At 42.4% G+C, this 16924-nt stretch overlaps 1 protein-coding gene across 1 annotated transcript; it reads right to left on the reverse strand.

The window, feature by feature from the left end:
* Window positions 1-1295: 1295 nt before the first annotated feature.
* On the reverse strand, window positions 1296-11771 carry slc9a2 (solute carrier family 9 member 2; the record flags this gene model as incomplete). The annotated part of the gene is made up of 13 exons (XM_079231385.1): window positions 1296-1757; window positions 2305-2386; window positions 2673-2789; window positions 4877-4973; window positions 5090-5257; window positions 6793-6863; window positions 6950-7039; window positions 7448-7647; window positions 8246-8463; window positions 8571-8821; window positions 10827-11075; window positions 11169-11383; window positions 11507-11771. 13 exons carry the CDS (start codon window positions 11769-11771, stop codon window positions 1363-1365), a joined length of 2418 nt encoding a protein of 805 aa, XP_079087511.1. The 3' UTR covers window positions 1296-1362.
* Between the last annotated feature and the right edge of the window lie 5153 nt (window positions 11772-16924).

The raw sequence follows: 16924 nt of genomic DNA on the forward strand, positions 1-16924 counted from the left end.
TGTTTGTTCTTAATTTTACAGTTAGAGATTTGTAAATTTTTCATAGGATATGTTTAATGGACAGAATTATTTTTTTATGATAATGATAATTTTCAGGCTCATACATGTATTTTTAGTTTCTACTAGAACATTTTTACATGCCGTCATGTTCAAAACACATTATTTTTGCCACATTGTCTGTCTTAATATGAGTATAAATATAAGTGTTGTCATCCTCCTCTAAGCTACTGTCTCTTTAAGCCACAGAAAAACAGCAGGTACACCTTTGCAAAGGTATTTCTCAAGCTGTGGGTGTGTAGGTATTTAGATGGGTGGCGGTATATTCTTCTGAGCCTGCATGTGACATAGGAAGGGGATCCAAATCTGAATGGCCACGTTTTGTAATCTAGGCAGCCCACGAAGAAACTGACTGTTGTCTTACTTCACTGTTTGTAAATGGAGGTTTAAATGAGCGGTCTGTATAACTGTATAATGAGCTTCACTGTTTAAAAGCCCAAATACCCCCTGGTTCAGAGTGAGACTTTTATAGATTTCTGTAAAGATGTCAGTTAATCAATGAAGTACATGCCAGATTCATGCCAAAGAGTCACAGGAAATAAAATGTTTGTATGCAAGTCTTGAGTTGTAAATGAAACATAAATGTTTCATGTGTGTCTAATATATTGTACTTACTTCCCATCTCCTTTTCCTCCATGGCAGGGCCTTCAGCGTCACATTTATAAACTTGCATTGTGTCCATGGTTTGATTGAGAATGCTTGATATCAGCTTCAACAACATAGAACATTTATTACAGATAAAGAAAACAATAATAACGTGTGTTAGGTCCATCAGTGTAACAGACATGCAAAAGGCCTCCATTTAGTCCCAAGAGTACTTTGTACTGCACAGCAATAGTTCCTCATGTTAAACTAATATGGTCTATATATATAAAAAAAAACTACTTGTATCCTCAATTGTACAACTGTCACACACAATAGGCAACAAAGTACAAAACAGTTTACATCCAAGGAGAGAGAAATAATTACTTAAAATAAAATAGTTTAAAATGACATAGTCTTTAAGTATTCTAAAATCACATTGTTGTGAATGGGTGAAATAACTGCACAGATCCAATTTTCAGAATGAGTCACTAGTGACAGTTCATATTCAGTTGCTTCACTATAGTGCACTGTGCTTCTGGTGTGGCCGACACGTCTGACTTCAAGGCATTACTGTCAATTTTGGCTCATTAGAGGATGGCTCACCCCTAATAAGAAATGAATGGACCTCCAGTGATCCTTCATTTGGTCTATGAACACACAGTCTGTAGAGACCCTGGAGTCTGTGGCAGTCCAGCTTCTCTTGAAAACCCAGGGACACTTTTACATCTTGGGGTTCCACTGCGGCCGCCTGAGCAGAGGGTTTCGTGCCGCGTGGTCTCGGGCTTCAGCAGCCCAGCCTGGAGGCGGGGACGAAGGCTGCTGCTGGTCTTCATGATGCCCATCTCTAAAGTTATCAGCTGAGCCATGTTCGTTGTCAATGCGACGTTGAGGAACAGGAATGTGGGGATCACTGGAAGTGGAGTTTGTTCTGGACGTGCCGCGCCCCGACCTGCCTCTGCCCTCCCCTGAGCTCTCGTCCACCATGTCAACAGAGTGCACCTCTGTTAGGGTGTGCAGCCGGCGGAGAGGCATCATGGCTCTGGAGGAGGAGCGTGCGGACTGGCCAAACCGAGAGCGTCTGGGGGGGTAGGCCACCTCTGACATGGTTTCCTCATCTGGGACAGGGAAAGAACATGACAAAATTATAAAGAAATCATGAAGGGAATTTAATTAGGCCAACACACATGTAAGTAACCGGAAATGAATGTAGGCAGAGAGATGTACCTCAATATTAAATCTAATTGAGTTGCTGGTGGGTCAGTCGTCACAAACTTATGTTGTGCAGCCAAACATTGGTAAAATGCTAACGTCAGCATGTTAACAGTACAGCTGAGGCTGATGGGAATGTCATTGGTTTTGCTGATATTTAGTCTTAAACTTTATTCAAATTAATCTTGTGGAGGGATATGCATGTTTGTAAATGTCATTGCCATCCCAATAGCCACACCTCTAGCTTGGGTTTGAATATTTCGCTCTGTAACTGTCGCTTAAATGAAGAGCTTGACCAAGTGTATAAGTAAAACACCTGATCAAGATCCATTTTCTGAGAAAAAAAACTAACCCGTGAATCTATGCGTTTAAAATTATTATTCCAAGCTTATATCTACTTAAGAGACCTTAACTGGACCTCAAGTGGTTTTAAAAGTATTTTCGGAAGCTTACCCGTCTGCCTCACAGGGGGGAATTTTGAGTCCAGACTTTTCCCAGCAGGAAGAGAGAAGTATTTGTGGGATTTGGGTACCACCTGATAACAACATGGGAATAAAAAAAAAAGCAGAATGGAAAGAGAGAGAAAAATAAGAACAATGAATGAAGGATGAGAATATAGAAAACAAACTTGTTATTTAATTTGGGACATTTTTCATCTCGTCGTAGCTGAGAGATAATTAACCTGCTTCTCACAAGGTTCAATTCTGCTCTCACTTCCTTACTTTTAACCGAGGGGCTGAGAACATACTGTTCACGGCTCATAACGCAGTACCAAGTAGCTCAAGTCAATACCAGCCACAGAGAAAGAGCCGCCTGCTTACCGATGACTGAAAGCTGCCCGGGCGGAGGCTGCGGCGGATGCTGGCGTGGCGTCTTATCAATATCTCTCTGCTGTGGTTGTCATTGGGCAGGGCATGCTTAGTTGTGTAAGCCACCGTCTAGTTGAAGAAAACAAAAAAGGTACAAGATACATTCATATTATTATTACTACACAGTCGATTCAGACCTCTAATGCTTTCTGCTCACAGATTTGACCATGTTGGACGTGTCCATATGTTATACATTTACAAGCGATCCAACAGGCAGCCACAATAATTTATCGTAAAAGTAACTTCAACTAACAGACAAATGGACTGTAAAATGCTTTTAGACGAGCAGGCATTCTTCAAAGCGCGGATTACTCAACCAAAACTGGCCAAACCTGTCTGAACTGAAAGGGTCCGTGTCTCCGTTTGTTATTTGCGACCTGCCACACTATGCAATGTACACATCTTCGTCAACATAGATCTGTCTGACCAGTGCCTATTAGTTAGACCTAAAACAAACATTTCAAACACTCTAAAAGGTTGCCACTGCTCTAAGAACAGTCTTATGTCAACAAAATGCTCCTGTCTTTATCACAAGAAGTCAACACGACCAGACAGAATGGGAGCCAATCTAACACTCGGTTCCCTTAAGATCACAATTTGAATTTTCATCTAATAACGTGTGTCAAATAAATATAAATGTTAAATTCTAACATGATGCAGGTTAAAAAAAGGACACATGAGACGCAGCTTTTGTGTGAGAGAGAACTGCCGACACATGAGACCTGAAAAGAGGGGCTGTGAAGACAATCAGACAAGATCAGAAGCACATGCTCCCTATTTTTGTCTTCACATTAAAGTGTCTCTGTGGGTGACGTCATGTCACTGATGGAAAAAGTACAGCGGGCCACAGTACAATACAGTGTGTGGTTAAGCAAAACAGCTCCGACTTTCAGTCCTCGGGGTAAACACATCATTGTGTTTGAGTAAGGCGTCACAGGAGTTTGTCAAAGTGAGATGAAAATAAAATGTCTTCACCCGATTACAGACAAATATGTCGCACAAACAGTGATCACAGAATTTTAGGTGAAATAATTTGATGAGCTACTTCCTTTTCGTGTAAATAAAACAAAGAGGATATCACAACTACTAGCTTTGCTGAGGAGGACATGTGAGTCTGGGCTGCTGTCGTTGATCAATGTAGATAAAACACTGCTGCATGTCCTGTGTACGCAGCTGAACGTTCACGGCAACAGCAAAATGCAAATGCATCGGTTTGCAAAACTGGTGATCGCTTTCTGCCTTTACGTAATCAAACAGGTTCTAGTTTGTATGTATTGCCTGTGTCAGCTGCAGTGGTAGCTGCTGCATCAGTGAGGGTAAAAGTAGTCAGATTATGTACTTCAGTAACAGTACAGACACAAGTTTTAAAAATACTCTATTACAAGTCCTCCATTACTGCAACTTAGGAAAACTTGCATTTAAAAAGTAAAAAGGTACTTGTTTTGCAGAAATGACATGACTTATAATCATGAAATCTTCCATACAGATGCATCAAATTGTAATCAGCATGATGGAACTACGTTTTACTACTTAATATACTGTTCACCAGTTTAGTCTAGTGGTTCCCAAACTATGGGGCGGGCCCCTCCTGAGGGTCACAAGATAAATTGAGGTGTCGTGAGATGATTAATGGCAGAGGATTGAAGAATTAATTTGTTTGGGACTTTTCTTCTATTATTTGTTGTTTTTGTGAAATATTGGATTATTTGACTTCTTTAAGACTTACACTATGAATGAAATCTTTTTCTTTTTAAATACAGCAGAAATATCTCTTTGGTGGAACGGGTAACAACTTAGACATCTGAAAAGTGTTAAAGAGGGCCCAAAGCTAGTCAGAGTAACCACAGGTTTAATCTTTAACAATGCACTCTATTCAATAAACGTATCATTTGCTTTATAATAAAACTAGTTACCTGTCAGATGTATGGAATAGTAAAAACAACAATGCAATAGTTCTCTCTGAAAAGTAGTGAAGCAGAAGTATAAACAATATAGTCAAGTAAAGTACACATATCTCAGAACTGTACTGAAATATGTAACTTGAATAAAAGTTACTTTCCACCACAGAGGCATAATAAGACGACAAAGAAAAAGGGAGAAAAGTAAAATGGTGTGCACGTGGTGGTTTACCCTGCAAGAGTATTTGAATATCTCACCCGTTGCCTGATCTTGTACATGTTCTTGGACAGGATTTCATGCATGTTCTTCAGGTCCGGAGCCAGGAACTTCTTCTTAGGTTTAGCAATGTCCTCACTAAAAGACAGATACAAAGAAAAAAGGATGTTTTTTTTTTTGTTTTGATCTGTATAGACAACACATAGGTGGTGTTATGCCCAGAGAAAGAGAGAGACATGATGAAGGCTTCATACTAGAGAGAGACAATGGACGGAGCAGCGCTGATGTCTCCAGACACAGTGTCCAGGATCTCCATGGCGTTCTGCAGTTCCAGCTTCTTATAAAGCGCCACGATACTGGACTCGGCCCGGTTGTCTCGGATCAGGATCTTCCGCAGGATTTGATTGTTGAACTTCATAAACCTGATATCGAAAGAAAAGGAATTTAAATTGATTAGGATGGACAGCTATCTGTGGAGGCCCTGTTGCAGCGAACAATGATGGTTAAAGAATAAGTTAAATGGTATTTGAAATTTTTGGTCGTCGTCGTAAACCACAAACTCTAGTGGAGAGAAAGTAACAGCGCAAGGCTTCAAATATGCATGTCAAATTTGTGTACAAAATGTATATTGCAACTTCATTACCTTGATTTATTTGGGACTATGTTTGTCTTTGTTTCATGGAGGTGTATGGACCACTTAACCTTTTTTTTATGTCCATGCTTCATTTTGTGTAGAGTAAACATTTTTATCGTAGTCTAGTCTTTAAATGGTTCCTCATTGATACTATGTATCGGTTCTTGTTATTCTGCTGCTATGACACAGCTTGGGATGTTAAATTACTCTTTCAGTTGGTCACAACCGAACATCTTTGACCCACGGCCATCAGCAGACGCTCGGTATCTTCTCTGTTAATGCCATCAGGTCTGTGCTGCAGCAATCTCAACTTCTTGCTTGTTTCGGGGGCTTTTGGCCTTCAGTCTGATCTTCAGAAATTAAACACATGATCATTGGGAGAGGCCATGTGACTGATGATAGGATCACTGTCCTGCTGAATTATCTTTAAATTGCAGGACTAAAAAGAGCTACACTGTTCACCTAACATGGACGTTACGTTATAACCTCAAACACCCTAAAAGCTCAAAGGCAGTTGACCCCAGGCTATGTGCCGGAGTACAACTCCAAAACAAACTTTTCACTGTCCTCCTTTTGACTGCTCTGTTATTCAATACAAATGTCACACATACATACATACATACATACATACATACATACATACATACATACATACATACATACATACATATATATATATAAGCTGTATGTGACCATACAACGTATTTCTCAAAGTGTTTAGATCACACATGACTTATAATGCAGAATGGATGATTATTTCATACTCTATACACACTATTTATTGTATACTGTATGTATTTCAATAACACAATGGTATACAGTACTAAACATGTGTACAGTATATGGAGCATATCGTATATACTATACTACATTGCATGCTCACAAGGAAAAAAAAAGGATTGGGGTTTTCACAAAAAATATGAAGAAATATTAAGTTATTAGTTAATGCAGGTAACTAATACACACCAAAATGTTTTTAAAAAAGTGAAGTAAAACATTTCAGAGCTTTAAGAAGAAAAGCATCCGTCACTGCCGACGGCAGAAGCTGAACACGACACCAAAGTGTGATTAGCTGTCAACATTCCCACACAGTCTGCAGTGAACAATAGCATTGTCAAACAAAACACCACAGGAGGAAACTGAGCGCAGGTAAACTATAACCGCCACCTCTCTTCCAGTTTCACAGCAGATCCTTCCCCTTTAAGCGTAACGATATGAAGCAATGAGTACTTTAAATACTTGTGACTGTTTATAATATATTTAAATAAATACAGTTTCTTGTTGAGCAAAATGAGCACACTTTGGGAGAGCGAAAGTTCTTACTTGTCCTTCCAGTAGAAGTGGCTCCACTGCCCACAGAGGTCCTCTAAGCCAGCCACGGTGTGCTCCATGAGCTGAGAGCAAGATGAGACCCGTTAGCACCGTGTGCAGAATAACATGCAGTAAACCACATTTACAACCAACACAATGTGCAGCGTACCCTGCAGTGAATCTCTATGTTAATGGTGTCAAGATTGCGGTTGGTTCTGCGGACATTGATGAACTCAATCAAAGGTCGGATACTGATGCCCTGTGGAGGAGAAAGGGAGCGATCACGGAAAAATATTAGAGGACTTTTAAAATCCCAACTGTATGTCAAAGGATAGGGCACTAAAGAAATTAAAAGATACAGAATCAAGAGTCCATACTGCAGCAACAAAACTGCCTGTTAGACGTTTTCTTTTCTTCTTTTTTTTCAGAAATTGAGTTGCAGTGCAAGATCATTATATCCGAAACCCACAAAAAATACTAGATAATAATGAAATAAATTCTGATCTGGATATTAAATCATGTGGTTTGTTCCAAGCTTGAAAGAAAATGGCACAGGCCACCAGTTTGATTCTCTTTGACAGACCATTTGATTCAATTAGGACTAATACTAAGACAAAGTTAAAAAGACAAGAAGGTCTTGATTACAAGCACTCAGTCCCCCTCTTACCTGGAGAAAGACAGTGAAGAGGATGACAGCAATGGTGGCAGTGATGAAGAGCTGCCTGCGGCCGATGGTTTCAGGAAGGGTGAAGACCAAGGCGAATGAAATTGCACCTCGTAGGCCACCATAGGCCAGACCAAATTGATCTTTCAAGTTAAATGGGATGGTGCGGAAAGGATTAATGATCTGAGTCAGCACCGCGACACCTGTGATGAGAGGAAGAGCAGTGTCAGGATATTATTTTAGGTTATAAATCTGCACTAACTTACTGATGCTGTATCAATGTTGTGTTCGCAGCTTGTTTCACTAAAAATAAAAAATACAAAAACACATGCGCAACTTATAACTGAAACAGTTCCCTCAAGTCTTTCCAGTTGCATCACGGTAGCGAGGCGTAAAGTTTAATTCAGTGTTTTGAGAGCAAGTAAAGTAACAGTAAAAGTTGCCCCGTGGAGTTTTCTTGTACACAAACAAAGTCCTGTTTCCATTCAAGGTTATTTACTAAAATGCATTGTGTAAATCTTTGATGCCCGTCAAAGCAGTTGAATGCATTTTCCCCTCTCATAATACATTTGCATTAAAGGTTTTAAATCCTATACCGTTCACATACATGTTGTTGCGTCTTCTTCTTCCTTATCTTTATTGCAATGAAACCAATCAAAGTGTGTGCATGTGCGTCCTTGAGTGTGTGCGCGACACAAACTGAACCCACTCGTAAAAACATTGCTTCGTAGCACTACCAGGGGGCCAAAACTCCTCTAATCATGCAACAGGACAAACAGCCCCTCCCTGCCCTCTCCTTACCCAGACCCCTCCATACGAAAGCAAACAGCAATGTGAACAGGATGTAGCCCCAGTTCCACTCGTGTTCTGTTGTTATGGTGACGACCCCCAGAAAGAAGAAGATGAGGGTCTCTGAGATGGAGCCAAGCATCTTGACCACATGGCGGATGGTTGTGCAGGAACGCTGGGAAACATTTTCTTCGACGTAGTACTTCATGGTGAGGGCACAGGTCACAATGCTGCAGAAAAACATGAAGCTGCCGTGTTATTGCAGAATTCTTGCAGCCACTGGAACCGTCTGCCATTTAAATATTTCAACCAGGGGAAAATGTTTAGATCCACTCACGCCATGATGGATGAGATGGCGAAGAGCTCGGCCACCAGATAGGCCAGGTAGCTGTACATGAATATGAAAAGCGGCTCGATCTCTCGGACCTTGGAGGTGAATCTTGTGGTGAAGGCGGCCGTGAAGCCGAACAGGACGCCGAAGCCCATCCCGCCGAGCCCGACCACGAAGAACCGGGCCACCCCGAGGAAAACATCCACTGGCTCCACCACCGGCATCTCCGCCACAAAGTTGAACATGTTGTACAACACCTGAAAACACGCACACGCACACACACACGCACACACACAACCATGAAGCGCTGATGCTGACACACAGTCTTGTATGTGCGCGTGCACAAACAGCACACACATCCCTGTGAGAGGTCGTGGGTGGTGTCAGGGGCTGCGGCCGCTCATGACACAGTTGCAGATAACAGTGATTTGTTGGAATATTTACTCTGCACTGTTTGCAATTTGATAATCTCATTTCAACAAGCACACTGAATGACTCACGGAAACGGAGCATTTGCCAGAGCAACCGACTTTGTTCCTTTTCCTCATGTTCTGACAAAGAACAACTCACTGCTGCTTCATGGTTTAAAATGGGTCGTCTGACTGCACACCACCGTTAACACTGTGTTTTCAAAGCAAGCAAGACATTTGTAGACATTGGGAATTAATGTGAAAGACTAAAGGCATTGTAAATGATGCAATGCATAGTTTTCTTTAAAAGGTGGTCATAATCTATATTTGTGTTCATTGTCAACAAATACCAGGAAAAGACCAAGACCAGTCCATCTTGCACTACTTTCCAAATCCCCCATCTTGTCAGTGAGACAATTTGTTCTGCAATACATTTTACTTTGTTTTTTTAAAACACTAAACGGTTTCCTATAACAGCAGAGCATTGCAGTTTTATTTTTTGGAAACTATATTTTCAGCCACAGATTTGGTGTGCTGGTTGGTGGGTTCAACAGCAGCAGGACATTGTATGTGGGATAGTCTCTAAATTAAGTATAATTCCCATGGAGGAACATGCCAGCAAGTGCAACAATGTGGCAACAACAGTTGCCATCATTTATAGACGTCATTTTTAGGATCCTACTAGAATTTCCGTGGGTCCTCTCCACCATTTAAAGCCCTGTCAACTGTTACCACCTTTCCCCTAACTAGAGGCTGCAGTGCTCATCAGAAGTATTATTTTTACTTTTGGCAAACATCACATATTGTTCAATGGGTGCAATTCTGCAAAACAAAGCCGTCTGTGCCGACCATACCTGGGCTTTCCCAGTCTCCTGGGTAAATGTGTTTCTTCACTCTGAATCAGCTCTGCCACTGTGGACTAAACAAAAGGGGAGCCACACCAAAGTTCAGAGCAGGATATTGTAGGCGCGTGCGTGTGTGTGTGTGTGTGTGTGTGTGTGTGTGTGTGTGTGTGTGTGTGTGTGTGGACAATAACAAGAGGGTGATGGGCGAAATTTGAGCATGAGCTCAGTGAAGTTTCAGACGATGTTGTCTGTATGCGTGAACTCCTCCCTCACAGCCAATGCAACGGCAACCTCAAAAACTGGTTTGGCAGCATCTGAGCAAACTAGCATCCAACGCTATGAGGCTCTATTCTTTCTAGAGGTGTTCGTTCCATGTCTCTCACAACATTACTTCACTGCCATTTTTGAGTTGTTTTATCTGTTCAGCCATCTTGCCAGTGCACAGGCACACATTATGGTCTCATACTGGCCGACTAACCCAGAAATGAGAGTGAACTAATTGTACAGTATCTTGCGAAACCTGAGCTGAGCCGTTGGAGAAAGAATAGAAAAGCTTCAGACAAAACAATAGTGGATCTGCCATTTCATATAACAGCGGTCTAGGAATTAGGGATGAAACCTGGGTTTTGAATGGTAGGTGGAGTCCCGATATGGTGAACAACAAGTGTGCAATTCTGCTTTGTTCACACACCAGCTGCAGCACTTTCCCAATGAACCTTTGTTTCATCTCTCCAGTTGCAAGGACCCACTGGCATGCTGGATCGCTGAATGTGAATTCAGTCACCAGGTCTATTTGGTGACTGAAACGCCATTAACACAATAAGAACAGTTTGTAACGACACCTTGCTCATTGTTCTGTGTTTTCACAACAAGCAGTCGCTCTGAGGAACTCAAAGTGGACCAACGTGTTGCAGAAGGTCTCAGTTTAGAGTAAAGGTACCACAAATGTGTTTTAAAAACACACCAACCTAACCCACTATGTTAAGTCTCTGCCTCAGCCCACTCACCACAGTGACGGCATCATTGAAGAGGCATTCTCCAAACACCACGATGTAGAGCTGCTCGTTCACAGACACGTCCTCAAACACGCTCAGCACGGCCACGGGGTCCACGGCCGAGATGATGGTGGCAAACAGCAGGTTCTCCTGGAGGTTGATGTCCTGCACACCAAACGCCTCGATCTGGCATATGGCGAACAGAGACATGCCGATGCCGATGCTGTTCCACAGCGTCCCCACCACTGCAAACCACAGCACCTGCAGACACGGACAGAAAACATCAAATTGGCTTTACAGGAGCAGAAGACATGGAATCCGGCTCAGGAAAGCTGTGGCTGATCTGTGACGGACCGTGCCAATGTTCTCGAAGAAAGGCCTGGTGGGCATGAAGTAGCCAGAGTCCAGGACAATCGGGGGCAGCATGTAGAGGAAGAAGACGTTGCTGCTGAGCACAGCAGGTGGCTCCTCGTGGACGGAGTGCATGATGCCACCTACGATCAGGCCGATGGTGATCAGAAGGCAGGACTCCGGCACCCAGACGGTGATCTGTTTGTACACATGGAAACCTGAGAAAAGAGATTTAGTTAAAAAAACAAAAAAAACATGGAACATGGCTGCCTGCCTGAAAAGGTCACACAATAATCAGAGGCTTGGATCTTAGTCCATCACCAGCATAATTTGTTATTCACCAATTTTTGCGAATGAAGCCAGCAGCACCCACATAGTGATCTCAAATGGGATCTGTATTCTTGGGTAATCCATTGTAAACACTGGCATATTCGCCTTTTCCGCGTCTGGAAAGGCCTGCGGGCCATTATCGGGGTTAACCGGCGGCAGAATCGTGACACCGCCGGTTGGTTTGGGTGGGATCTCTCCTCTGGAGACATGCAGAAGACTCGAAAACGCGAAAATGATGAGTAAAACTCCCGTTCGTCTCGTAATGCTGAAATCCATTGTGCACACACCCAAAGTCCCTTCAGTAATTAAACTCGATGTGAATCAATCAATCCATCCACATTCAGCCGAAAAGAGAAGGAGAAGAAAAACAACAGCTTCTCCTCTTAAGGTTGATGATATAAATGTGTCCTGTAGTCACTCCATCTTAATTAACTTTCCTTCGGAGTTCAGGGCTGCATGCTCCGGATAGGTCTCCTTCAAACTGCCGGACAACACACCTGTACCTGCTGCGCGTCCACGAGTTCCGATACAGGCTGGGCACGGCCCCGAGCCCTGCTCTGATTGGGTGTCACCTCGAAGCGGATAAAAAAAAAGGGTGTGGCGCGGTGTGTCCGCGGATCATTCAGGGACCACTCGTGAGTTTCGGTGACACCAGTTTCCTGAACAACGAGTTTCAACTTTCACTTGTTACTCAAGAAGTTTCCCAGATTTATCTAAAGTGGTTCAGACTGCAAACGTTAATGCGACCGTTTCACTAACATGTGCAGAATTAAAAGATATTGACTAATGTGAATAATTTAAGCAGTTTACCTTTTCAATTCAATGCTGATCACAACATGACAAGTGAACTCTACTTACAAAGGTGTTTCAGCATCATTTGACCATTAGACACACCTGTCCATCTCTGGTAAAGTCTGTGCTGAGCATGAAAGCCCATTTCAACAAGAAAGAAACAAAAAATCAGATAGAAATGTTTTTAGTCACCAAAGTAATCTAATATATGTCAATATCAGAATGAAGTATCTCTAAAACATTGATAGTTTTTATTATCATCAGTAGAACTTGTTTATGAAATTTGATTTAATAAAAATAATGTTAGAAAAGGTCTCAGCTCATAGTTTTGAAATTATTTTGAAAGTCCGAATGTTGACTTGATATTTCATAATGTTGCCTTTCAACTAGTATATTGTAATTTCCTACATTTTCATAAAACATTATTTGTTGATAAATGTAAGATTTAGAATCTAATAATTTTGATTCAGTGAACATATTGCAATTATTGATATGTAGGCTGGTATATAATCTCCTTTTTAAGTTTAAATTTTTTATGTTTTGGGCCCTCATCTTGACTTAGAAGAAAAAAGAAAAAAACACTATCCTACAATATCTAAAACGGAATCTATTATGGCAAACGACAATATAAAACACTTTCTTAATATTTTATTAAAAGAGCTGTTTCATCCAGATCAACAGTGAGTATGTATTATTCTCATCAATCGTAAAGTGTGCTTCCATAGTATTCAAATGACTGAGATGTTGTTATTTGGCTCAATGTGCAAAAACCCCACGCTTTCTGCGTGAACGTATCGTCCTGCGCCCACCCGCACAGCGCGTGAGGTTATATGCAGCGACAGTAGCTCTCTGCAGACCGGGCCTCCAGCGGCCTCCAGCGGCGGGAGGAGGAACTGCGTCCGGCGGAGCGATTACGTCTCGATGTGTCAGAGGGAGTCAGGGCGAGTCTTGACTGCAGACATCGTCGAGCAGCAACCAGGATGCGCATCACTATGAAAAGACACCTTCACATCTCTCTAAACGGTATGACATCTTTATATGTGCGTGTGTTTCTCATGTGACATCTCATCATTTCACGGTGTGTCGAGGGCGTTTGTTCAGACCGGTGGATGCTGACGTACAGAGAGAACAGCGGCTCGCAGCAGGAGCGGAATAAGACATGTTTACAGCCACAGCCAGATCTCAAATGTCCATTTGTCTGTTTCTATTCTTAAACACGGCGCGTGGTTTATTGTGCTGTGTGTCCTGCAGCACCATGCGGCAGCCTGACCGACTGAGCATCAGCAGATATATCATGACGCCATAGTTGTTATTGTCCGAGTGTCAGAGGATAAATCCACACTAGAAGTATAATGCATTATTGGCCAATGGTGCCATAAATAGATTCCCATTGGGCGGCTCTGGTGCACACATAGGCTGCTAAGAGATGACACCCTGTTTCACGCGGGTGCAAAAAGGCCAGAAGAATGTTCATGTAGGATTATGGAGAATAATGTTACATATATGTGCTTTTTTTTGTCATACACGTTACGTCTACCGGGTGTGTCGCTCATGAAGCAACGTGTCACGCTATTACAGGCCTCACAGATGTTTCCAGCAGAGTGGACAGGATTAGATTAGATCTGTTGAATCATTGTTTTCACTCTTTTCATAACAGAGAGGGAACTAAATTACCTTTTGTGTGGCTCGCCTCAAACTGTCTCCTCTTTTTCTGTCTGTTTCTAGCATCTGTGTGTGTGTGTTTGTGTGTGTGTGTGTGTGTGTGTTTCTCCTGATACCTGGAGTAAAGACCCGCCTACTGTACAACTCTGTGTGAGATCCTGTAGCATCATTAACGAGAGTTCATTCATCACCACTCATCATCATCATCATCGTCATCAAAGGTTTCTCAGTTTACTGATGTCGCCTTGGAAACAAGAGCGTTACTTCCTCCTCACGCTTTTGCTTGCATGTTTGTATGTGTGGATAAATGTTTTCCTCTTTGGGGTAAACACTTGTGCATATTCTGCACCTCAATCCAAGAAATGTATAGATGTGTGGATGAAGTCGGTCGTCCATGTGTCCATGGTTACTACATCAAGTAGGCGATTGTAGATCAGACTCAGGGAGGCAGATCAGCTCAGCTGTGGACCGAAACACAAGATCAATAGATTGAAATTGAGAGGGACACCATGGCTATGGAGGGGGGACACAGGAAATGGAGATGGAGCACAAACTGAAAAAGGGGAGGGATGATGACAAAGCAGAAGAAGGGGGCCATTCGGGGGGAATTTAAAGGGATGAGGAGGAGGTGAGTTAAGGATGAGGACATGTGAGAGAGAGACACTGCAGCATCTGCAGGGTGCCAGCTGTGTGCCGCCAGCCTCACTAACTGGGTCAGTGTTGTGTCCAGACCACCCCAGAGGACTGTCTTCCACGTGTTCCACCTGAATCCTCTCTGTCCTCTCTACTTTTACTCCCTCACTTGCATCCTTGCTGCATGTATACTTTCTTTTCTTCTTATTTCGTTGAAGCTGTAAAACCATAGCAGTCAGTCTCCCACTGACCTGTTTCACCTATCTGGGGTCAAAGGTCAGCCTCAGGGCAGCAACTGTGGAGCTGGTCAGTATTCATCCTTTTTGCTTAGTGGCGCTTCGTCAGTGTGGCTGCTTGCTGGCCCAACTCAGTCAATCAGAGCTGAATCGTTGGTAATCGAATAATCATTTCAAGTCATTTTTCGTGCAAGAAGATAAAATGTTCTCAGGTTCCAGCTTCTCATGAAAGAAAATAGACTGCTCTTCACTGCATTACGTGATTTTAATTTGAATATTATCGGCTTCGGGACTGTTGGTCGAATAAAACAACCACTTTGAGGAGTCACTTTGGCTTCGTAAGAAATGTGCTATTTGTCACTATTTCCTGCCATTTTATAGACTAATTGATTAGTCAGGAAAATAATCAGGTGATTAATTAATAAAAAAAGAAAATCTTAACATTTTCATTTATTTTACGATTGATTGATAAGATTAATCAATTAGTAATTAATTTCAGAGAATGTGTTTTCACTGTCCGGCCAACAGTCCAAAGTCCAAAGATATTCAGATATATTTATAATAATGTCAAACAAATGAAAATAAAAAATCTTCGCAAAGTGGAACAAGAGAAAGTTTTTAATTTTTGCAATAAACGGTAAAAAAAAGTTCTCACCAATCAATTTTACATCCCCTGATTAATTAATTGACAAGACGTTTCAGCTCTGCTCCCAGGCGTTTTGCCCTTCGTCAAGCAGGCTTGATGTCGCTGACAGATGTGATGATGATGAGCATCTGAGGCTCCCTGTGGCCGTCCATTAGATCCACTGTGGGTTTCCTAGAGAGCTTCCCACAGTGCCCCTGGCAGATTACAGCCTTTTAAAAGACAGCTCCCGTTGATAACGACGCCCACACAGCGTAATGAGGCAGAACAGCCGCGCTGTAATTGTCATCAGTTATGGTCTCCCACGAAGGTGCCAAAACAGAGATTAAACTGGCAGAGAGCATCACGCTCACACTCTGGATTTAGTCTGTGTGACTATGCAGACGACTTTGAGTTCATTTGTGCGTGGCGTGTGACGTCAAAACACATTCACAACGTATAAAAATAGACCTGTGATGCCGAAGCCCTTACACATGAATGCACAGTGGTACACACACACACACACACACGCACACACGCACGCACACGCACACGCACGCACATGTTTTTCCTTTTGTCGGAGTAATGGCAAATGAACAGAATAAACAGACAATACAGACACTCACGGTACCAGAGATGCTCTCAGTCCACCAGGAGAGGGAGAGACATTTATGCCAGCTGTGGGTATTTGTGGCACACACACACACACACACACACACACACACACACACACACACACACACAAGCTCTAAAGAGGAAATGTTAACTGAGTCTGACCTCTGAGGGCCATTTGAAGCCCCGTTCAGCTCAGGTTAGTCGTCAGACCACCTGCTGTACCCTTTTCCTGTCCTCTTACCTTTCACATTTGGTCTCTCTCTCTCTCTCTCTTTCTCTCTCTCTCTCTCTCTCTCTCTCTCTCTCTCGCTCTCTCTCTATCTATCTCTATCTCTATCTCTCTCTCTCTCTTCCTCTGTGTCTTACTTCTCCTCTGGTTCATAATCGTGCTTAGTTGTGGCTTGCAGAAAAAGAGAATCAATATACTGACAGCTTGATTGTCTTGTTGCTGATTCTCACCCTTACTGAACGCCAGTGTTTCACACTTGGCACAGACTCAGTTTCCTCTCCTCTCACTGGTGCACATACATTTGGCAGGAGCCGTGAATCAACATGAGCAGCCCTCTACGCTGTGGCTCTGCAGAGTCATTCAAAATGAGCATCGGACTTAACACTTCCACTATGTGTTACACCACAAGCATTTACGGGATGTGGTGGAACAATAATCGTTATATAAGGGCCAAGTCTGAGTGCTTAAAGTGAGAAGGTTTACCTGCAACAGTTGTATAATGAAACAGTCATTTTATTTAATTATTTGTTGGATGTTCAATATGGAGAGATTTTAAGCATTTCCAGTCAGTTTCTTTAACATCAACTAATGGTTTTAGAGCAGTATATATCGAACTGCAGGTCAGACTACTATCAAGTTT

This window comes from Taurulus bubalis (genome assembly GCF_910589615.1).
Source record: "Taurulus bubalis genome assembly, chromosome: 15".
Classification (NCBI taxonomy): domain Eukaryota; kingdom Metazoa; phylum Chordata; class Actinopteri; order Perciformes; family Cottidae; genus Taurulus; species Taurulus bubalis.